The 25,108-nt window shown below is 41.7% G+C and overlaps 1 protein-coding gene across 1 annotated transcript; it reads left to right on the plus strand.

The window, feature by feature from the left end:
• The first annotated feature begins 15,662 nt into the window (after positions 1-15,662).
• STRIT1 (small transmembrane regulator of ion transport 1) lies at positions 15,663-21,300 on the plus strand. Its single transcript, XM_027806673.1, has 3 exons — positions 15,663-15,873; positions 20,665-20,764; positions 20,854-21,300. Exons 1-2 carry the CDS (start codon positions 15,861-15,863, stop codon positions 20,757-20,759), a joined length of 108 nt encoding a protein of 35 aa, XP_027662474.1. The 5' UTR covers positions 15,663-15,860; the 3' UTR covers positions 20,760-20,764; positions 20,854-21,300.
• Positions 21,301-25,108: the final 3,808 nt, after the last annotated feature.

Here is a 25,108-nt window from a genome sequence, read left to right on the forward strand (position 1 = left end):
TGGGACATACTGTTTGGTGACAGACAGTCCCATAATTTAAGATCTATGTTTAGTTTAATGATCTATGTCATTATGATGGTATTTTTCCCAAAAGAGAAAAAAAATAAATAGAAAAGCACCAATAAGCTGATTGATTTAAATGACTAACATGACTTATTAGAGGCTTCTTGATATATGTTAAAATTGGCAGTGGAGAGTCAAAAAGAGTCTTTTTAGTTCTGGTATCTCCTTCAATGAATTTGGAATCGATTGTTAACAGCAAATTAGTTTAACAGCACGAACTATGCTAGAAAAATAGCATAGAGAGGATTAATACAGGCCAGGAAGTAGATAAGCAGTGTAGTAGCGTAAGAAAAATTAAACCTGTCCAAACAAGCAGCACACTGATACAGTTCATGGATGGCATTGATATAATGTGTTAAATTAATTTCCAGTCTTGTCCTTCCCTTATTTAGTGGGTTTCTTGAAGACTGGCCTTGAGTTGGTCAGGGGAATTAGCAGTCTGACTTTCTGCGTGCTTTTTGGTTCAAAGGAGATGTTGATGGAAAGTGAAAAGGCAACAATGTTCCCCAGATTGCTGGAAGGAAGCCTGTTTTGCTTCTCTGGGATTTTTTTAATGAACTTTGAGAACCGTACATCCGCCTGACAGTCAGGCTTCAGTGTCCTGCCAGGAGATGAGGTCGGTACCAGCAAGCATTCAAACCCGTTGCATGTAAGGTCTTGCTTAGCATCCCTTCTTTGCCTTTCTGCTCCTCCTTTACCTGAAACTGTCTTTTCATTGTATGAACTGAGCTGAAGCTCTTCCATTCAGTGGGGAGAGCAGGAGCTGCCAGGCTGCTGGTGCCCTTCTCCTTTGGTATCTGTGAAGTTCCAGCCCTGGTTTGTCCCATGATTTTTCATAACAAATTGCATGTACAGATGCTGAAAAGTAGCAAAAGAACTGATAAAATATGCACCCAATATAAATTCATGAGCAAGGTAATGCAATAAGATCATTCCAACAGAAGGGTTATTTTCTACTTGCCTTTTTAATTTGAAATATTCAGAGCAGTTTGAGAGTTTTGACGTGTAATAAAATCCTGACCCGTTTTCCACCAATTGCAATTGTACAGCCTTGGCTTAGTAATATATTGCCATCTGGAACTGGGTCAAATTAAATCCACATACATTATATAACTTGAATTGTACAAGGAGAAGGGGATATAATATCTTAAGCCTTTTAGATGAGGGATAAGTGCAATACTTGGAATTTGTTAATATTATCTCATGCTAAATTTCAAAATGCGTTTCCAGGTGCAGCATTTAAAGATGAGGCTGTTTATTTGGTGGGATCAATTGCCTTCATGTGCCTCGGAGCTCTAACTGGTAGGGATGCCAACAGGCTGTTAACTTGTGGTTGGGTATTAGTGTGGTCAGATGCTGCTGTGATGAGCTTGGTGGATATACCTGGATGAACAGGGGGAGAGCTCTTCATCCCAGCCAGAAAAGGAAGCAAATAAATGATTTGCCAGAGTGAAAAGAAATAGTTGTGGTTTAAAGCCTAGGCTCTCCTATACTGCTTGTGAAAATTAGTCAAGAACTCCAAAAATAGCTCCTTCTATCGGTATTATTTAGTAGCCTGGAGAGAAATGTCCAAGCTTTTTTATTTTAATAGGAGCAAGTTAATTTATTGACATTTTAAAGCATTTTGGCTACTTTGGGGAGGCTAGAGGGAGCTATGCGGGTTGCCAGTGCAGTCCCAGGGCTCAGTTTCTTGGGTAGTCTCCAGAAAGTTGCCATCAGCTCAGAGGTGGTTTCACACTTTATTCTGTAATCTCAGTGCAATGTAAGCCGCAGTTGCTGCCTCCCTAAGGCTTTTTTTCCACCCTCTATGGAAGGAGGCTGGGCTGTCTTACAAAATGTACAGGTACGTAAAGCATATCTCCCACTGACACACAACAGTGCTTCAAGAAGAGGAACTGGGTGTTATGGAGTCCTGTGGAGCTGCTCGCGTGCGGCAGCATCAGGCAGTGCTGTCACGGTACAGAGGAGAGCACGGGTGTGCTGTGCTGTCACAGTTCACATTGCAACTGCTTCAGCTACCCAGCCCTGGGTGCCAGTGCAGTCAGCGTGACATTTTGTAGGGTAGTATTTTTAGGTGTCTCGGTTGTGAATGTTTTCTTATGTTATCACTCCAGTTTCAGAGTCCAGGACATAGCATAAAAAGACAAAACTCTGATCTTAGTGACTTGTATATACGTACGTATGTGTATATATATGAGATAGATGGAGATAACTTCATGGTTTTGAGGTAGTATCCCTGAAGTGACTGGGATGCAAGGTGACAGTACTGCAATGTGGAATGGAGTTTAGGGATTTTGCAGCAATAAGTGCGACACAGAAGTTAAATTTAAAATAGATCAACTGAAAATAGACTGTGTGTCAACAAGTCCTGGGTAAGAGCCTGAAACACAACACATTGTCAGTCATTAGCCCCCCAAGTCAATCAAGAGGCCGTTTACCACAGTGGCCTTGACAAAGAGTAAAAGGAATAGTGCTTTTCACCTGCTGCTGCCATAAATGCAGTTCAGCCAAATGGTGACGGGGAATTGTTTCCACATGATGACATGTGGCTGATTTGAGATGAGCTGGTGTCACAAAACCCCCCTCTCTCTATAGATGGCATATAGACACTTGTCAAGTGCAGGACAAAGGCCAGAGAATGGGCTTTTAAGACTATTTTACTCTAAGTAGGTTTTCTGATGCTGTCACTGCCTTAAGCATTGCCACATTTGAGGTCATGACAACATTTGGCTAAAATGTGAATGTTAGGTTGGTGCTGCCCTTGCAATTGTCCTCTTGGGGAAAGAACATCTGCAGCATACGGGCTTTTCGGACAGACTTGTTCTTTCACAAGTACTGCTGCTGTAGAGTTGTGTTGGCAAGGACAAAGGGTGGCATGGCTTGTGATGTTTCTCACTTTCTGGAAGGAGTCACAGAAGTGATGATCTAAAGATTAATTTAGGCTGTGTGAAGCACACTTTTTTTAATGGGAATTCTCTGGGATCATATGTAATTCACCTGAGCTTATTTCAAAAGGATATAGAGCTGTATTACCAAATCCTGCATTGGCATGCAAACTCTTCCTACCCTACTGCCTGATGTACAATGTGATGTTCTGTATGGGATGTGGCCACCGGTCTTTGTTAGATGCAGGAGGACTTGGCACCTTGAGGTTCATGACTAGATCAAAGCAAAGGAGCTGCAGAAAGAGTGATCACGGAGATGATCAGTACATTATAGATTCTTAATTGTGTAAAGTTATTGTATTAACAAATACATGTTACTGTATCAATACAGAAAGATAAAGATTAAAAACCATGACACTGAGTATTAATTCTCTCTGAATCACACATAATACATACAGAATTTAAAGTCAATGTAATTACTAATGCTACTAATTAGCATTAATTTAGAAGAAAATATCCTTTGACATTTGACAACATTTAAACTCTGTGTTGCTTGTTCAGAAATAGCTACCGGGGGGGGAAAAAATCTCCACTTAGGGAATGTCTGAAAAAATCAGAAATACTTCAAAATTAAACTCTTTCCTTTCCATGTGTATGCTCATATAAAAATAAGCATAGGTATTTTAGAATTCTCATTTTGCATGAATAACGTATCAGATGATAATATTAGTATTCACAGAATATACTTCAATCGAGTATTAGCAGCATCAGTTTCTCAGGAGAGGAAAAGTGCTTCTTTTGGGGTTTTAGTATGTTCTAAGCTATTGTGGGCAGTTGATGACATTTCTAAGTTTTCATGTAACACAGGGATTGTTTTGTTTTCGATATGTTTGGTGATTTTGTAACCTAGAAAACTCGATGACTCGTTCAGAGCAACTGCCAGTCAAGGCATTGGTGCTCAGATGAAAATAAATCAGTAATTCTGAGGTACACTCAGAAAACATGAACTTCTTGTTATCTGCCAAGAATATAATCTAGTACAGGTTATTATACCCCCAGAAGGGTTGTTTGCTTCCTCACACTGAATACAGCCCTTATGCAATCTCTCTATGGATTTTGCTTTAAATTTAAACTTCAAGATAACTTAATAAAAGCCTATTTTTAGAGATTATGCCCCTATAAGAGTCTTGGAAAGTCTCATCTTTTCCTCTTTGTCCTAGCCTTTGGGCTTTTCTGTGTGCTCTCTTACTTGCAGCATGATTTTAAAGCACTTAAGCTGTTACAAAAGATAACATGCTCTTCATAAGGCTTAAAGATAGCTTATTTCAGTTTTGTAAAAATGACACAAGAATAAACTGAATCTGAGGAAAGCCTTTTACTGAACTAATAATTTCTGCATTTTGCAGCAATTAAATTAAGTTAGAACAATTAAAGTGGTGAGTTTGTGTGTGTAAGTAAGGCCCCGCAAAAATGATGAGTGGCCTTTTGTGAGAGGATTTTATAGACCCATCTACCTTTGCTGGCCAGGTAAGGCCAAGTTACTCTGCCTCTCCAATTTGTGCCACTGCTACCACTTCCGTTAGCATGGTGAAGATTTGATTTGTTGTATATATATGTATAGAACAAAGTACAATAACTATTAAAAAAACCAAGTTTTGTTGTGGATTCTTGGTTTGTTTGGTGGTGGTTGTTTTGGGTTTTTTTTGTAGGAAAAGCGTATTCCTCACCAAAAGTGTAGTCTTCTGCAGGATCTTGCTGCCCCTGGGGTGGAGATGGAGAACTGGGGAACAGAGAAGGAGCACAGGCAGCGGAAGGGTGAAAGAGAGGAACCGCAGGTTGTTGGAGGCTAAGCTAGAGCTCAAAGAGCAGAACACGTGCAGTCTCTGCTCAACTGAGTGTCTTATGCCTCCGTTGTCTGAAGCAAGTACTAATTGGTTGTCTTAAAAAAACTAAGCTATCTCTATGATAAATTCTCATTATAAGGTTGGCATTGCAATGAAAGCATGCAAAACACTATCATTTTGTGTAGCCCATATGCATGACCATGTACAATATTAACTCAGTAGAAAAGCATACACACATGGTAAAAAAAATAACACCAATTTTGGTGAAATTTTATTTGTGACATCGTTTGTCACCTAGGGTGCATTGCAAAACATGCTGATTCTTTGAGGAAAGACAGGCAAGTTCTGTCATTTATTCTTCGCCCCATTGGAGAAAAAAAAAGGGGGGGGGGGGGGAGTGGTGTAACAGAAATGTAGATCATGAAAATATTTTCCAGGCCAGGCTGTTGCAGAAAGAGCTGTCTTCTAAATGTAGATCAAATTGGAATCTTTTCTCAGGTGGTGATTATTTTACATCATTTCCTGATGTCTGTGACTATGATATATCATTGAGAAAATGGAAAAGGAACCTTTCCTCAAGTGTTTAAGAAACAAAACCTTGCTAAGAGTGTATGTATATCTGTGTACATAGGTGGGTGAGAGAGGAAGGGAGAATTGGCTCTTTTTTTTTTTTCTGTAGGCTCTGTATCCTAAGACAAGAGGTTTGTGTTCAAAAATCCAGCACAAAATGTTTCTCCTATGTAAATAATACATTATAGAAATACTTAATCGGTTGTGGGTTTGGTTTTTTTTTTTTTCAATGTTCAGATCTATATTTTCCAAACACTCTGCGGCTGAGTGAGACATGCTGCTGGCCTGGCTGCCCAGCCTGCAGGCAGGGATTGCCATCTGCTGGCAAGCACCCACTCCAGCTCGGAGCAGGAGGTCGCAGGCTGATGCAGGAGACCTGACTCCTGAAGTCCTGGAGAAGTTGGCTTACTTATTGTGATCCCAACAGATCAGTCTAACCAGAGTGGTGACAAATACCACAGATTTTATGTACCATGGGCAAACTGAGGTGAGGTGATGTAGTCAGGTGTGTGGCTTCCATTTAGGAAACAGCTTGGACCTGTTGCAGTGGCTATGTTTAACTAATGCATATGATCTGTGGCTCTTCTGGAAAAAGAGAAGGCTAATTAGGCAGTGTTGACCCCTGGTTTTGTGATTCAATAATAATGGCTTCTGAAAGCAAGCACCAGCAAAATCTGGGAGCTCAGTATGGGGCAAAATACATTCTTGGTAAAGAACCTACAGAAATGAGAAAGGCAGGGGTGAGGATTAAAGTCAAGCAAACATCAAAATCTGTGTTTCTGCCGGTAGACACTGCTCCCAGTTACTCAGGTGATCTGAACAGTAGCCAAAATGCCAGCACACAGTCGTTTTGAGCATCCTTGGCTTGTGCGCACAGGTACACCAGGCTGAGGGACAGTGAGGTTCAGGTGCCCTGCTTCGTTTCCTGTAACTGTAGTAGGGTTCATTTTAACAAGGGCAAAGACACCCCAGAGTGAGGAAACACTCAGCTTTTTCAAAGCCACAAAATACTGAATATATCTTCTCTGAGAAAAGTTTTAAGTACAGCATATTTAGTTTCCGTAAAAAAAAAAAAAAAAAAAAAAAAAAAAAAAAAAGAAAAAAAAACCCCAAACCCCCCCCAACCAAACAAACAAAAAAACCAAACCCACAACCAAACAACAAAACAAAACACGCAACCTTTTTGTGTGCACAGAGCTCCGGTGCCCCAGCTGACTGATGCAGTGGAGGAGCATCCTCTGCCTTCCTGTAGATCTGTGGTTGCCCGGTCTGTCGCAAGAGGGTACTGCAGCACCAGGGTAGGAGCTGCTGTGCTCCACACCACCTTGTCTTTAAGCACTTGGCGTTTACAGAACACATCTAGCTAGTAAAACTAGCTATGTTCTTACAAAGAAGATACTTACTCTTTTTTTTTTTTTTTTTGTCTGTGCATGGTGTCAATATTTGAACGTTTTTGAAAACTTTATTTCTGGTTGGATAAATCTTAGTAACATTTGAATGGCTTTTCAAGGCTAGCAATGCTTTTTAGAATTAAGTGATTTGTTCTGGTAATTTTTAAAAATGCATATTTTCCCCAGCACAGAGAATTCGTTTAAAAAGGAAAATATAAGTTATAGAAAAGGAAGGGAACAAAGATCCATCACATGTTTTCCCACAAGTAGGTGGACTGCAAATGGAAGGGCCATCTCCACAGAGGTATAGAATCCAGGCAAACATGCCAGAGTCACCGGGAAAAGGAGGGAGAAAATTACTTGACTACAAAATGCAGTTCAACACTGAACCAGTCCCTCCAGGAGGACAGTGTCAAATCTGGCATCGAGATCCTGCAGGTTCAGCTCACATTCAGAAGTGGTAAGTCTGCAGTATGCAGAGCTCTCTACCACTCCTATAAATCCTGTTTCCTTACAGCCGAGTCTCAGCTGGTACAGTTTGGTGTGTATCTGCTGACCTGAGTATGTTTTTGCTTTATCAGAAGTTGTTTTCTTCTGATCTTGAATTTTGTCCCCTTTCACTAACGGCCAACCTTGTTCAGGCTTGCTTTTTCCAGTCTCCAAGAAAAGGGAATCCTCATATGTACGGATAAGAGCAAAATATCTGTACATAAGTGCAGTTTAGGGTGGGTGACTTTAGGGCACAAATTTCAGGGCTGGCTTATGCTTGGTTGTGTTGTAGTTTTCTAATACATGGGAAAATGTAGAATAAAAGATTCCGAAGAAATCCCTCGTTTTGTTCTAAAGAGGACATTTAAAATTACCTTGCCCCATTTTAGCCGATGGTTATGGTTAACTGGAATGATCAGATCGAGAAATTATTTCAGTCTTTGATAAACACAGCATTTTAGAGTCTTTCACAATTTATGTTAATGAATATATCCAATTTCCTTTATCCATTTGTATTTTGCCATTGTATTCCTTGCTGGTATGATCTAATGTTCTTTCAGAGGACACTGTAAGATCAAATAAAGATGTTTTCAGTCTGTGTATGGCTTTGCTGAGCATGTAAGCTGAAATCATAGAAGCCAGCATTTGTTTTTGCATGCAGTATCTTCAGTCTAATAAGTTGTTTTCAACCAGGAAATTCAGGGCTGAACCAAAGGCTGGAACGTGCATCTCAGCTGAGCACTTCAGTTATTTGTTTTTCAGGAGTTACAACAAGGGGGCAACCAAAATTGCTGTTTCCATCTCTTTGGGTACGGCCAGGGCATCATGGTAAAACCCAAGTGCTTGAGGATAACAGTCCCCTTAGGTCCCCCTTGCTGGAGTGCCCCACATTGCTCCTGGCCTTCTGCGCCGCTGGCTCCCCACCCCATCTGCCCTCTGACAGAAGTTTTTCCTGTCTGTTTGCATCTGAAATGGTAAAAATGGATCCTGAAGCGCTAAACTTTAAATGTCACCTGCAAGAACAGCCCCTTTACAAGCCAGGGAAAGAGGGGAGCTGGGTAAAGGGAGAAGAAATCTGTTGGGAAGCAGCTTGGGCAGCCGTTCCTCCTGTTTGCTTTCCCTGCCTCTGCCCCATGCCGCAGGCAGTGCCGGGGAAGGGGGACGCCCCCCAGGCTGTCCCGTGTGCCCCGTTCCGCCCTTGGGCACAGGGGAGGTGGCTGGAGCCGGGGAGTGCACTGCACGTTCAGGTTTCTCGAAGCAGGTCAGACATGGAGTTCCTCATTTCTGCTCTGTCCTTGCAATCATCAATCAATTGATAGTCTTTAGGGTGAAACTCTTACAAATTTCCAGTTTTCCAGACATAGTGCAAAGGGCGTTGTGCGCCTTGTTTTCTTTTTGCCTGGTACCCTCTCTCCAGCAGATCTGGAACAAGAGGAAGCTTTCCAGGCCAGTGCCAGTGGAAGGCTGGAAGATGTAGGGTTTTGAACACAGCTAGCTGCTTGAAGACAAGGTCATGGCCACAACTACCGCAGTACGGGGTCTGTCCTTGGGTTGGGGGTGGCTTGGGGCTGCTCTTGGCTTTGTGCCCGCAGAATGGAGCAGTGGAAGAGGTTACAGCCTGGCTGCCGCTGATCACTCCTCCCCGCGCCTGCACCAAGGCATCTTCCTTAAACATTTTGCTGCATACAGGGTGCTCTACGGGTTAATTTTTCTTATCCAAAGAAACAGAATGGAATACTTATTAACTTCAAGTTTTTGTGATAGCAGAAAAATCACATGGAAAATGCAGCATAGTAAGGCTGGAGTTTTAACTTAGCAGCATGGTCAAGAAGTTAAGATTCAGTGCAAATCTGAATTAAATTATCTGAAAAAAAATTAAATGCCTTTAAATCATGAGGAAAATGCCATTTTTTCTTCAGCTGTCACAGTAAAAGCCACACTAGCAGGTTACACTAACGTGTAAATCATAAAATTCATCCTCCAGAAAGCTGACATTTCCCAAGTCATAAATCCCATGGTTATTTGTGGTGTGTTATGGGTTGGGTTTACCTTCCAGAATAATAACTACTGGAGAAGACATTCAGTGAAGTTTTTACATGAAGGGTCTGAAACTTGTCCTATTGCTGACCCTGTGCTGGGCAACCTCAACTTTGGTTGCTGAGCTATTCCTGGGGGGCGTTTAGTGTCCTGCATGCCCTTCAGTTCAGTGGCAGGTGAAGGGGCACAGCACTTGGTAGGACAGGGCTCCAGAGCTGCTTTCTGTCTCCAGATACCTGCGGTTAAGTGTGCTCAGCTTTTTGTTCGGTACAGCCACCCCTGCGGGCTGGGCTGTGGTCCATGGTCTCGGCCAGCTGTGCAGGACAGGCTGGAAACCCTGGTCAGGCTGCGGTGCACGCTGAGACTTCGGCCACTGCAGTGGCACCGTTGAAATCTGGCATTGCCTTGCATGCCATCGGTTTGTAGTGCAGCTCGCCTTCCAGTTGTCTAAAGCTCAGTACCAAGAAATCCAGCTGAGGTGGTTTCTCATAAACTATGTGTCAGGCAGATTTAGTTGCAGCAGTTATCCCTGTATCAGCTAGAAAAGTTATTTACCAACCACTCAGCAGCCATTGAAATGAAATGATACAAAGACAAAACCCACCTCATTAGCAACATTATTTTTAGATACCAGTGGGGAACTAATCCAGAAATGGCATTGCACGTGTAGAGGTCTGAACTGATAGTGCCATTTCTCCATTATGTTTACAGCTTTTTTTATTTGGTATCTCCTCATTCAGCTGAGGAATGACACGTATACCCTGAAGCCTAGGAAACAGTGTGTGGAATTAAGTATTTAGTAGCTTTATTAATGGAATTTTTCAGGTCTTCAGTTGCAAAGTTATCAAATAAATAAACAATCAGTCTTTATTTCATGATGCAAATGTGAAAGTGACATCTAGCAATTTGAAAGCTCCCTTACAAATGCTAAGATTGGTGTGACTAATAGATTTGTCGAATGAGATGCATTTTTCCACACACATATCTATTTTGTCAATGCAATAATCTAATACCTTCTCACATGTTAGTTGGCAGGTTCCAAGATATTATGCAGAGTGATAAAACAATTCAAGGCATATAAACATGGCTTTTGAGTTGCTAGTAAATCAGGGGTTTTTTTAAAAGGAAAAAGTTAAATTGAAAGAAAGAAATGTGGCGTTTGTTGTTTGGGGTTTTTTTTGGTTTTGGGTTTTTTTTTTAAATTAGTACCAATATTACAAATAAACACTTTATTTGGAGTATTCCTTTTGTAAGGATGAGTTGTTATGTCCCTCTAGTCTAATATAAAGCAGTGTAGCCTACAGTTATTTATATGAATTATATAATGTTTGTAAAACTGAAAGCATTTCTTTGCCAGTCTAGTGAATGCTGCATGTAGATTTTCAGATTTTAGAAGAATGGCTAACAAAAATAAAAATTTGACATTCTAATATTATATCTAGGTACTGGTGAAGTTATGAAGATTAGAATGTACTCTAAACGTATTAGCTGTCTAAACAATAAATATTGCCAATTTTCTTTTCACAATGGGTGGTATTTTAATGAGGTGTCCTGACAGTTGCTTCCCAAACATCAGACACTAAATCACTCAAATTCAGCAGAAGTAGCGTAGCAAATGCATCCACGTTGTTGTTAGCAAGCAGTTGGTATTTGCTTTCTCTGTTGTATTCCCAGAAGTCCTCAGAGGGGACTGTGCTGTGAAGAAAACCCGTCTCTGGTACAAAAGGGGAAGGGTTTGCCTCTTTGCAAAGTGATACGCGATTGTTTACAGCTGAGTCTTTCTCTAACATACTGCCTATGAAAGTAGCGCCGATGCAGGGAGAGGAAACCTGAAGGTCGCGAAGCTGAGATGTTTGTCTGGCTCTGTGATCCCCCAACGAGCACAGCCTGTACTCCTGCTTACCGTAATACCCTGCATGTACAAACTCAAGACAGCGGGTGGGTCGAGGGATGTGGGGATGCCGTAGGTTCTGACGTTAGACCTGCCCATTATTGTTGAAGGAAAACAGATTACTGACAACAGGTTGTGGCGATGTGGCTGTTGGCCTTGTGTGTAAGGTTAGCCTGCTGGAAAGCTCCTATATAGCTGCTAAAGAGCTGTGCAAACACACTTTTGCTAGCGTCAGCTTGATTTTGCTTGTTTTCTTTAGGATTGGACTCTGGCTTTAATTGCCCCCTTGCCAGTTAACTTTGCTTGAGCACTCAGCTGTCCTCCCCTCCGTGCTTGAGGGCAGGTGCTGCAGGTCCTGTGTTTCATGTGGCTAAGGCACAGCAGCTCCCCAGGTCTTCCCTGGCATTTTGGTGCAGAAGCAGTTAAATGGCTTGGACGAGGATGGCAGGCTCGTAGAACTCCTCTGTATGACTGAAGGAATAGCCAAAAGATAGCAATCAGTGGAATAATGCACTTGTATTATGAGGTGGGGTACTTTTGAACACAGCTAGGGACACTGTTCGTTCCAGCCCTTCACCAGCATGTGCTGGCTATGCTGGGGTTTGTGAACCGCGGCATTCATAACTTCCAGCCAGTCAGTGAATCCAACAGCAGCCTCTTGACTTTTGTTTTGTTTTGGTTTTTTTTCTTTTGGCAAAGTCCATATGGATCTGAAGAAGAGAATTCAATGTTTTCTAAAACATCAGTACTGTTTTTTCCCCTTAAAATTGCTTTCTCTTCCAGAAAGACTTATAGCCCTGCTGGCTTACTCTGTTCCTCCTAATTTTGGCCCTAAGTCACTTCAAGTACTGAAGGCATTTAAAGCATTTAAAGTGCATTCCTAGCTTTGAGCAGTTAATGGGACTGAAGTCAAGAGGCTGCTCAAAAGACTGCTTTAAGCGAGACAAATCTGTTTGAGTACCTTAGTGAACTGGAGGCTAAAATAGAGATCTCATTTCTGACCACAACTAACCATCCGAGTCTAACTCTGAATATGGAGTATTTCATCGTCCCAGCACAAACAGAGAGAAAAAACCTATATAAAAATTATAATGCAAATTGAAACTTTGAAAAATTGAAATGAAAATGAGGGAGTTGGTTTTCTTGTGTATTGTTCTTCAGTAGGCAAAAAAAGTAGATGTTTTTTGCCACGAATCATTCTCTCGAGTTTTTTCTTAAGCGTTGTGTACTCCCCTTGTTTTTTTATATTTGAAACTGTCCCCCAGCTTTTTTTTTTTCAGCTCTTGGACTGAGATCTATTATAGAATTTATGTCTGCAGTTCATTCCTCTGTTCCAAACAGAAGATGTGTTGTTCAAAATAATGTCTATATTGTTACATTATTCTTTGCTGCAGTTACAACTTTTATATCCTTAACCTTATGCTTTAGACTTGCAGAACAATACTTACTATGCTTGCAGCTAAATCAGGGTAGTAGTTAGCAAAACTATTGTGAACTATTGTGAACTCTCTGTCCATGTTTAAGGCAACTAGGCCTGGAAAGATCCCAATCTGTGAAGGTCAGATTGTCTTGTTAGGAATACATGGTTCCTGGTAGAAATTATTTCCATTAGATCAGATGTACATATATAATTAGCAGAACCAAAACAGATAGGATTCTTACGGTAACAGCTATGCAGCCAATGACGTTACTGTTTCAGAGAGGTGTTTTTTTCAATAAATATATTACACAGAACAGAATCATATTTATTTTTACAACAAATTGGATCTTATCCTGAAGAGTCTGCTCTGTAGCAGAGCTAGACAAAGAATGTAAAGCTGGCATTTTATTCTTGTCTCAAAATGATGTGATGCACTGAATTGTGCACGACATAATATAATGTTATATAGCCCTGAGTTTTAAAAGTAATACCCAGTATGGATAAGCAGTAATGAAATCACTTTCTTTACATGGTGCTTGGGGAAAGGCAGGCATTTTTTAAGAACTGTCTTTCTTGCTCAAGAATGCAGAGGACTGGCAAAAGGCAGCAGTGGAGATGTACCAGGCATGTCCAGTACCAGAAAACTTCAGTACTCTTGAGAATTTGCCATTTCTGTTGTTATATTGGCATACCTGTCTGATCAAATGGATCTCTAGAAACCAGTGCAATTCCTTTGACTAGTTTCCCTGGGCAGATAAACACAATCCTTTGAGGGGACTCATTGAGCCTTTATTGTGAAGTGTGCCCAGGGCTGGAGATGCTGCAAGTGCCATCGCAACTGCAGGGAAACCACCCATGGGAAATTCTAGAAAGTAACAGGTTCCAGAAATTCTGCTGGTTTTAAGATGACATTAAAATCTACGAAGAAGATATTATCACATGATTGCTGATACTTGGTAGAAAGGAGTTCCAGGTCCCAAAAAAATCCTTTAAGTCCTGTACTCCTGCTAGGAGATGTGGGACTCTGATTCTTCAGCCAGCAGAATCTTACTGGTATGGACCTGGTGTTAGTGAGCAGACAATAAAGCTTGACATTTCTGTTCCATCTGCAGAACTGGAAATAATGCCTCAAAGTACCTGAAGTGCCTCGTCATACAAAGGGAAACACAAGGACCTAAGAGACAGTGAGCACAAACCCATTGAGGAACAGGTTGGTCAAGATGCTGATTGCAGAAATTGATAAAAACTTCCTTAGGTGACGTGACTTGGCTTCAGTTATTTTTCTGTAATCGTCATCATGGAATTCATGCCAAACTCAAAAGATCAAAAAATGGGGACTGTTTATAGTATACAATGAAACCAATCTATACAAAGCTAAATTCATCACTGATGTAAAACAACTGTCTTCAGTGAAGTCTTGCCAGAGTTGAATGCTGCTCTATCGCACTGTGTATGTTAGAATGGTTTCTAAGATACTGATCACAGCAATACAAATAATTGTATTTAAAATATTCCACTGCCATTCTTTTTTTGTTCATTCCAGATGAAAGTACTCTGCGGATGGACACGAGTCATGTGTAGCCTGGGGCCTGCAGTTTCCATTCTTGCATCTATGAAAAAAATTATATTCCTGTAAAAATAGCCGGACATTTAATTGCATTTCCTATGGGTATTGAAGGCTGTCTTTCCCAACTGTTTTGTAGGTGTAGCATCGGGCATGTATCTGCACCCTTCTGCTCTGCCCCTGCGGTCATGGACTGGGCAGGAACTGAGAAAGGATCCCTGGAAAGCAGCTCCTGTGCACAGGAACAGACCCTTCTGTGGTAGGGGCTGGGACTGCATTTCCATTATAACAAGTACTGGTCCTTTCAAAATGAAATACTTGAGTTATGAACCTGCTTTAGAACAAGTTAGATTGTGTTGGTATGAAAAGCCAGGGTTTTTTCCACCTGGTGCTCTAGAATCTGACATTGGCTTAATTCGTTTTCTTCAGGCTGTCTGATAAATAGCTCCAAGGAAAATGCGATCTCCGCATCCATTGTAAGAGAAGAAGCAGTTCTGAAAAAGGTGATAATTGAAATTTATTTTTTAATGTAAAGTATTTAATCTTTAATCAACAAGCACATAAGAAAGGGATAATATCTTTTAGAAGGTCTGCATAATGTGTTTCTGAGCAGCCTTGTCTTCTGGGAGCCCACAGCCAGTTCCTCTGAACTATACAAACATCCAGATTAGATCTCTTCAAAACATCCTGTGCACCTGTTATATGGAATAGCTTTTGAACAGCGATTTGTGTCCTTTTCCATTTCAGAAACATGTAGAAAGAACCCCCATTTCGTTTAGGATCCAGGCACAGCTTTGAAATGAGATTATGCATAAGCTTGCTGAATGTTAAGAGAAAATGCCCTCCCATCCCTGAAAAAAAGCATTTGCTCAGGGGCGTTTTGCTAACATGTGATGCACCTGTGTGTTCCTCCCAATGTTCTGTCCAGGACTTCATTTCTCTAATAAATGTTGAGTGGGTTTCTTATGCTTATTGATCAAAAGCTGTTGCCAGGATCACTCCAAGGGATCGTTATATGGGAGATCTCCTTTTCTGGGATACAAGCTAGTGCACAGTTTGTCCTTTGGCTCAGATCTGGCACTCATCTCCATGTTTTTTCTCTTCTGAATTAGAGACAGTTTGCAACAATGTATCCTATTTAAGACAAAATCATTCTCAGATTATCTTAGGAACGTTCCTCCCTTGAATTTTGTTACCTGCTAGCCACAGGAGTACAAGATACCTGGTGGTGCTTAGCAAGTAACTAATAACTATAGAAATACATATAAACTATTACTGAATGGTACTTGGCTTGGTTTTTTGATAGGAGAGGGATGAGAGCAGAGTGGGACACCAAGAATGAGCTGGATCCCTGTCATGCTCTAAATATGTGGATGCACAAAAATATTACATGAACTCTCATGTGGTACTTCACGGCTGCGAAGAGACCATGGAGCAGTTTTTGCCATTGTTTCTCTCCCTCTTCAAAAAATGACCCCTCTTTATTCACTTTTCTGTGCAGTTGCAGGAATAGGAAGTGGTAACCTTGAATCCCATAACTCCTGCCTTTTTAGACAATTGAATGCATATAGGCCAAAACTGGCATCAGTGAGCAAGGCAGCTGCAGCACATTCCAAATATTGCTCTATTTAAAGCATCCCAAGGCTCACAAGAACAACTGCAGAGGCAAACCTTAAAACTTGCCAATAAAACTAGCAGAGAGGGGAATGGCAGAACCAGGTAAGATGAATGGGTAAATGTGAATGTAAAAGTGTAGTCTTTAAACTCGTAAATGTGAGTAATACAAAGTGAAAATACTCAGCTATTTTATTCTTGTATGATACACTATTTTATTTTTCAGTAAGAAAGTGTAATCAGTTTAAAAGCTAATTCTAACAGCAATGAGTTTAAAGTAGCTTGGGTTCCTCCTGTATTTCTTAATCCTACCAGTTTTGTTTTCTGAATGTTTTCTTTTGTAGTTGTAATTTTGGCTAATTTAATAGAACAGAACTGTGTAAAATGAGTTACTTTGACAGCATTTTAGATATATACTGTCTGTGCAGCTGAAATCTGAGTGTAATACTAGGTGAACATATAATAATCTAGATTTTAACCCGACAAAGCCCAAATGGCAGAGCAAAATGAAATTTTAAAAATGGCCTTTTCGTTATAAGCACGTTTCCACTTTCTCCAAGGAGAAAATGCATTTCATAAAAAAATCCATTTTATATTCATTGCAATTTTCTCTTTATTTAAGTGTAAGAGATTTTGATGGTGAATCATCCAGAAGTTTTAATGTGATGTTAGGTGTGTACACAGTTGTTCAGGTAGTACTTTTCTTTGTAAAAGTAACTTTTTATATACATCTTCATAGCTATATTGAAAGTCTTTATTATCACCCTTGTTTTGCACCACTACCACTGTTATCTAAGGATAGTGGAATACTGCTAAACTCAGAACAGGTTACTGAATGTACCTGAATGTTTCCTAATTTTAGTTTTCATTGATATCCACAGAAATTATACCGGTATTCTACCAGGAATTAGTACTTAACCATATTTCACGTTAGTAGGATGTGTTTTGTTATGTGTGTGTAGGGTGGGGTATTTTGGATTTGTTTTTTTGTTGTTGGTTTGTGGGAGGTTTGTGTTTGTTTTTTTTTGGGGGGGGGGGGATATAATTAAAAAAAAAAAAAAGTCATGTGGCCATAATCTCTCAGCACTAGCCCTTGGGCAGCAGTGGCGACTACCCAGGCCACTGGGCTTGACTGCCTCCCACCCACAAGTGCCTGTGTGCCCTGCCTGGGGAGACACACACCTCCCTGGAAACCTCAGGGAGCAGATTAGAAATGGTTGGGCAACCTCACTGAAATGAGTAACCGCAGAGTTTGCATGGTTTTTAAATACGAAGCTGGCAAATGCCTTCAACACAAAAACCTGTCCATGTCAGTTCTGTGGTTAAATCAGATTTCAGAGCACCACAGCCTCTACAGACAGCACACGAGAAACATGGAAAAACTTGTCTGTTAGGACTGGCAACTGGGAGACAGAATCACAGAACGGTTTGTGTTGGCAGGGCCCTCAAAGCCCACCTAGCTCCAGCCCCCTGCCCCGGGCAGGGCCACCTCCCCCCAGCCCAGGTTGCCCAGAGCCCCGTCCAGCCTGGCCTTGAGCCCTGCCAGGGACGGGGCACCCACAGCTGCTCTGGGCAGCCTGGGCCAGCGCCTCCCACCCCCACAGCACAGAATTTCTTCCTAATATCTCATCTAAACCTACCCTCTTTGAGTTTAAAGCCATTCCCCTTGTCCTGTCACTACATGCCCTTGTAAAAAGCCCCTCTGATAGTCCTCCGGGCATGCCCTCACATTCCCTCCTAGTCTGCTGCCCAGCGTGGCGCTCAGACTGCCATCCCAGTGATGGGTTAGCGCTTTGGTTGTGTGTGTGCATGTGTAGCCTGGATGAGATACGAAGAAAACCTGCATGAAATTCTGAGGCATTTTGGAGTAGGGAACATAAGTCTGTGAGTTTGAGCTTGACAGGCTCAGGCAGGGAAACATTCCCCTTTTTTACCTGCCAAGCCTCTGCCTGTTTAAAGTAAACGGGAGTTTTTCCACATGGTATCTTGGGGTATCCTTGTCAGTGCAGTTGGGGCCAGACATTTCAGGGTGAAGGCAGCAGCTCGGTGAGACCAGAGGCATCATTTTGCTCATGGTAACTGGTAAGAGTTTTGGCTGACTACGGTCAGCAAAACCAAGCCAATGTACAGGGCTGGATAAAAGCTAAACCCTAGGAAAAAAGAAGATCGTGGTCAGGTTAAGTTTATCAATATATTTAGGCTGTGTTTAGCTTGGAAACCTCTGCTGCTGTATCCTGTAGTTGAGGGATCCTTGACTTCACAGTGGTACTTGGGCATCCCGTGCTGGGCAATTCCTGGGGCTTCTGACTTGCAGAAGCAGAAAGCTTGAGGGTCTGTTTATCATGTGCAGAGGAGCCCTGCTGTAGCACAGCAAAAGTGCTGTGTGTTTGCTGCTCTGAGCAGCCTCCTTCTGTTTATTTTGAGATAAATTTATGTTTGAAGTAGAGAAAGATAACTACAATGGGGGAAAAAGAAAGCAATTTGTAGCTAGAATGACAGTTTACATACATAGATCACAGTGAGATTCCTTTATTTATTCTCACTGCCATCCAGAATTGGCTTTTTTATTTCATCAGGCTCTGGCTTAAACCCTTGAAGCCAGGTCTGTTTAAAGCAATACTTCTGACTGCTCCTCAACAACCCACATTTCCCTTGGTATTTGCTTACACGTGCACTCATTCAAACAGCAATTATAATGAAACCTCACGTTTTAGGGTTTTAGCTGGTTGCCTGCCGGGGTCAGTAAAGATTTCGTTCTTTCCAAAACACAGTTGCTTAGAAGGATTCTGCTCCCTTGCTGCTAGTCCCTCCACACCCCATCACCACCACAGGCTGGGAAGCAGACAATGTGGATCTTCTCCGGCTGGTGGTGCCCACAGCCTTACTCCACGGCAAGGGTAATACTGCTTCTCAGGTTTAGGCTTGGGATAGTTTTCCCTTGGACCAAATATCAGGACCTTGGAATTTGTCACCTTCTGAGGCCTTACGAAGGGGTTACCTGCTTGGATGTCTCACTCTGCCAAGCCCTATAGCCTTGTGCATGTCTTGCACTTCACTGTCTCCCGCTCATGGCATAAAATACTGTCTTCCAAGCAGTTGCTTTAGTAGAACTCAACTCTTGGGGTATCTTGTCCTTTGACATACAGGAGATCAGACCAAATGCTCTCATGGTCATTTCTGTTCTTAAACTGTGAAACACAAGTACTCCCAATGGTGCCCATGAAACTCTATCCCTTGGAGCCAGCTGCTTGCTGCCTCGTGACAAATGCTGGGCACAGCATTCCTGCTGACCCTTCAGGACATGCCTGCCTCTCTTACCTTACTGCATTTAAACTGGATCTCATATAACAACACACCATATTCAGTAGGCACAACAGCAACTCAACAGAGCTCTGTCAAAACTCTTCCATGTACTGTAGTAGGATCCAGCCCTTTATTTATAATAGAACCTTTAGAAAAAATGGCAAGTAAATAGAAATGATTCCCATCAGAAGTAGCTTTACCTTACAAAGTGTCAAAGGAATAACAGACTTTAAATGAAATGGGTGAGGGACTCCCCTGTGTCAAAAGGACACCCCAGCTTCAGTGCAGGGTTTTACCTTTTTGCTGTGCCATTGCTTACCTGCTTGATATTGTAATGGCAGCACATGCAGATTTTCTGTCTGTGTGTTCTCTCTTTCCCTCTAGGTAGATACACCATGTAATGTCATGGTGAGATGTGTTTGTGTTGTGCATAGCTTTACAAAAGCGATGTGGAAAACTTTAATTTATTAAGCATCCCTCCGAAGTCTGTCTGCTTGATCTAAACTGTGCAAGGTGTTGTGAATAGTTTTAAATTATTTATTAATCCCTTCAAAACCCTGGAAGTCTTTTAACTGCAGAAAGATGTGCTTTAAAACACTGTAATATATTGGTAAGTAATATGATCTGAAAGGCTGATAAGCTACTTTCTGGCAAGCTTCTGCTATTTGCAGGAAACTGATAGAAGGGTCTTTGAAATTCTGATGCTGTACAGAAACGTATTTATATAGAGCTGTAGTTCTGCTTTCTGCATGCTCCTTGAAGACCCGTTGGCTGCATGGGACTCCACATCTCCATGTAATTTTTTAGCTTGTTCTATTAATAGTGGGCAATACAGGCAATATGTTGCATGTTTGTGCCTGGCCCAACTCGGCCAGGCAGGTGGTACATCCCACTGGAAACTCTTTATGTTATTTTCTTACTTGAAAGCGGGAAACACTCTTGCAGTGGTTAATTACATCAACCTTAACTACTCCGTATCGCTGCAGTGCCAGGATAGGAGAGGGCTAAGTCGGGCATGGTGTGCAGAAAGCATGGCCTGATGCACAGCTGCTGGCAAATGTCCCTCCAGGGTGTGGGAACTCATACAGCATCCCCTCATTGCAGTCCCAGGTGCATTGATCTTAAATAGGTGTGGTGTTAAATAATCACTGTATATTTGGTTTACTGTTGCCAACCTAACAAGGCTTCTAGAAGGTGTTGTACATGTCAGCAATTGAATCCTGAATCTGCCAGGACAGCTACTGTCAATAAAGTCCAGTACAGATGTTCTCCTGGTGACCTATGGGGAGCAAGGACAGAACCGTGCTTTCTGTCTCCCCGTACCCTGCTTCTTTTGGAAGTGCTAACCCTTGTACGTATCCAATTGCAGAGGCCACTGTGTGGAAATCTGTTTGGGCTTTTGCTATGTATTCCCATTAGAAGGCCTGCCAAGATATGGTGACGTAGTGCTAAAAATAGCAATCATAGATAACATGGCCTAAGCTCACAGGTATCTTTTTGCTCCGATAATTGTGGTTTTGATGTGTTTAATTTAGTGAATTTGACATCAACGTAATGTGGCCTTTCTGAAAAAGACCATCTTTTCTCTTTCAGCCCAAGTCCCACTTTCACATCTTGTTGTACCTATACTCCTTGCCGTTGGCTGGATAGTGGGTTGTGCACTGATGGTTTACATTGTCTTCTCTTGATGGAAGTAAGTGACTCGTGCAGTATCACATACTATCCACGCTTTCTTTGGTTTGCACTGCCACCTTTTTAAATGTTATTTTCTTTGTCTTACAGGACAGAAGAATTTACAATGATGTTTATTAGAAGAATCTGGAAGCTAAATTGAAATTTCTATTGACTAAAATTTGTATAAAATGAGTTATTTATAATATCAACACTGTAAACATGGTGTATGCTTTTTATCCCCAACAAAAGTTTTATGTGCTAATTAGAGCATTAAGAAGAATCATCAAACCAGTTTACCAGTTTTAAAATGGTTTGTAATTGACAGAGTAGTTTTTGGGAGTCCAGTGGTAGGTCCGATACCTGCCTGTTCTGCAGCCTGTTCTTCTGTTGTTGCCACCTTGAATTTAAGCAGTATTGGAAACAGTATTCCCCGAGTTAGTGATGCAATGGTGGGCAAAAAAAAGAGTTAAGCTCATTTGTGAGGTGTGCTGAGCTGGGGGAGAAGTATCTCAATGTATTTGGGAACATTTTAAAGTGAGTTAAGACTTTTTTTTTTTTTTAAGTTTTGTAATAAAAAATAAACTATTGAATTTAAAAAGTTGAGGTGGTACACTCTCCCTATCCCAAGGTCTGAAGTGTTAGTGTCTAAATTTTCTGAAACTATATTAACTTCCTATTTTAAAAAAGCAGTCAGTCATACAAGCACACTAATACATAAATCAAAATAAGTCCTTTAGAAAGGCAGACAGGAAAACATACCTGGAAGCAATGCATCCTAAAATATATGACTTGCTTTCTAAATCCTAAAACTTTGGGGTTTTGTTTAATAGTATATAGAGAAGTATCAAGTTAACTGCCAGTCTCTTCTGTTTACATGATGTTCAGGGCCCAATTTTGTATTTTTCCACTGGCAACCAATCCAGTCCTTGTCAAATTAAATGCTGCTGGACTCAGCGGGCACTGAACTGAATCGAGACCATGTGGAATTCTAGCCCTGTTTTCTGGCATGCTGGCAGCCCTGCTCAGCTGGCACCAGCCAGGCTGCAATTCAAGGAGACTGGAGAACAAAGCTAGAATTAAGAATGAAACTAAATAACTAGTCTGGAAAAAATGCTCTGCAATAGGTGAAAATTCAATTTCTACACCTTGCAGGAACTGTTAAAAAGTGCAAGCACGGGACAGGGAACTGCTGGCTGGGTAGCAATTTTCAGAAAAGAGCCTGGGAATTGCCATGTATCACAACCTGAATTCAGGTCAGCAATGTCATAATGTTGGTGTGAAAAGCGAAACATTGTCCTGGGATGAATACCAGAAAAATGGCCGGAGAGATGCATGAAATTGTGCCCTGCTCTACCGGTGGCAGCATGTCCTCCCCAGCCTGCTCGCCTTGGGCACCACAGAAGGTGGCTGTGACCGATGGAACTCGGGGGAGAGCAGCAAGAGGGAACCAAGGTTTGTAACGTTTAACCAGGGAGAAAATGAGCATGCTGGAGTGGTTCAGCCGGAGCAGACTGAAGAAAATTTAAGTCTTAAATATATCAGACTTCTTGAAGGAGCAAGGGGAGCAATTGCTTCTTGGTGATACACAGGGCAAGAAGTAATGAAGAACAAGAAAGAAAGATTCAGGCTGTCCTTATGGCAAAGACACAGAAGTACTAGAAGAAATTTTTAGGCATAATAGTATTATTGTTGATCACTGGAGGCCTTTGAGAACGGGTGGACAAACATCTCTTGGGCATGCTGCAGGAGTACAGGTGACCCTGCCTTGGTGCCTGAGGGCAACTATTTGACATCTCTTCATGCACGAGTCTTCATGACTGTAAATACTGCTGTGAAATTCTGTGGGACTGTTTGCAGAGAAGAGACAGAACTGACTGACAGTAACAACAGGCAAGTACTACATCCAACATCAGGCTTTTTAGCATACAAGGGAAACGTTTTAATACTGGGTGCAGTGTTAGGAAAAGTCTGTATAACACAGAATAGGAGGTGAGCTGCAGATCACGCATGCGGCACGTCGGTAAAGCTGTGTGAAGAAAGGCAGCGGTGCTATTAGAGCAGTGAGACTGACCGTGGAGGCTAATGTTCAATGAATGCGTGGCATGTCAGTTGTCTCCAGCATACTGTGGACTGTGTAGCAGAAAGGGCTGAGCCTTCTGTCACATATTTAATGCTTTAATTTCCTGTTTTCTTAAAACCTCCTAGATGTTTCCTGAGTCATTAAGAGGAGGAAGAGGCATGAGAGAACTGTTTCTTTAGTTTGATCCAAGGGGCAGGTCGGCCAATTCTCCCAGTTTCCCAGTTTTTGTGCTCTATTATCAGCGTGCTCACATGCAGCTACTGAGGCAGTTCAGACTCACCTATCAAACTAGTGCAGAAGCTGAGAGGATCACAGACCTTTAGGTGAGACAGGTGGTACCACACAAGTGCTGGTAGGTATTGCATGACAGACCAAAATGTAGTATACTAAACTGTTTGCCTTACAGTCATCTGAAGATACTGTGGTGTTGCCTGAATCAGCCTTGGTACGGTATTCTTATGCCTTTCTTTAGAAGCTTGGCTTTAAGATGACATGCCGCTGAATATCAAACTTTTAAAATAGCTGCCACTGGCTAAGGAACTTCAGACTTTTTAGAAAGAGGCAAGAGTTAATTTCTCATGAGCCTTATTATGGGGAAAATTTCTTGGAATCTATTGTTATGAAATAGAAACTTGTATGTCCTTCAAAAAGAAAACATCAGACTTATTTAAGTTTGGGGAGGTCCGTTGTACAGCATAGTGTCTAGAATTGTGGCTCAGACTCCCTGTGGCTTTCTGATTATCCTGTACTAAGGGGTTTGCCTTTTGAAATTATAATTGGAGATAATTATATTCACCCACTAAATAATGTGCCTTGATACCTTCCAGTGACCTGGTCATTTAAATCAGAAATGATCCTCAGATAATCTGAGCCACTGCATTTTCAGCAGCAGCTTTGAGCTCAAAGATTTTTATACTAAAAAGTTTTAGTTCTCGGAAGACTAAATCATTAATAATTCAATCCCCAGTTAAAAGAGAACTGACTGGGGAACGCATGTCTTGAAGGTTCTAGCAAGATGTATGTGTAAGAGAATGTGAAAAAAATCTTAATGACCCTTGATGGGGGTTAGATAGAGAAAGAAACTATTTTTTTGACTCCTGCTCATGCAATTTGTATAATTTTGAGACTGTGAGGAAGGCATGTCAATCAGATCAGATGTCCTGTCTCTATCTGTGGCCAGTTTCTATTGTCCTGTGAGAATGCAAACAAAAAAGAAGTGTATTTGACTGTGATGCAACCATGGACATCCCTTCGCAACTCCAGCAACTATTAGCAGAAGCACTGGAGCGTGATGTTCAATTCTGGGAATTGTCTTAACACCAAATTACTTCTCCCTGTGAATGAACTGAGGGCAAAGGGGCAATCCTGTTTCACTGAATCTCCTGAAAGAGAGGGGATAAACCGTGTAGTCTCTCGGAGAGCTGGAGATTCCCAACCTCTGCAGCAGCTGCAGCTTCCATGTGAGGAGCTCCAGCATCACCAACTGCCTTCTAGTCACTTCAGATGAGAACATCCATTCTAAGTCACTCTTACATGTAGACTGTGTAAGCTAAGAGACTAGTTTAAGCATATACTTCTAGCAGATACCTCGTTATCTTATTTTAAGGACCAGTGCCTCATTTTCTAAGGCTGAGACCATCCAGACTGAACCCTAGGCAACAGGGAGGCTCCTTGAAGATGGAGGTAGGTGCACATGTAGTTCAATTCTCTGGTGTTTTTTAAAATCTCCCAGATTCTTCCTTTGACAAAGCAAGTAGGGAGTTTCTTACCCAGCACAACTTGTCACCTGTAAGGAGTTTGCGTTACGCCAGCAGCACGATGCAGAGCCAGCAGCAGCTCTCTTAGCAGCTGCCTGGCAGCACCGCCTGGGCTCCGAGCTGCACAGCTGCAGCATACCCACGGCCGGCACCGTGCGGGTGAGCGTGCCAGCTGCTCGCTCCCTGCCTGGCCGCAGCCACTGCCAGGACAAACAGGCACAGAGTGACTTCATAGTGGCCACATACAGATTTTCACACTTCAGTTTATTTACCAGGCACAGGTGAAAATAGTTCTGAAAGATCCAGTGGACCCAACTGGCTACTTTCAGGTGTTGTAACATTTCAAATCAAGTATTTAAAACTAAAATGTTACAGAGCTAAAACATAAATGTTACAGTATGGTTTTGCTTTACCTGAGTTTTAAGAGCTGAAAGATTTGATTTAGCAGAGCAAACCAAAATAACTTTCTAGGCTGGCTTCAATATTGTCAAGCAACTTGCTATATACAAAGGAAAGGAAGTTCCTG

This window comes from Falco cherrug, chromosome 11 (assembly GCF_023634085.1).
Source record: "Falco cherrug isolate bFalChe1 chromosome 11, bFalChe1.pri, whole genome shotgun sequence".
NCBI classification, from domain to species: domain Eukaryota; kingdom Metazoa; phylum Chordata; class Aves; order Falconiformes; family Falconidae; genus Falco; species Falco cherrug.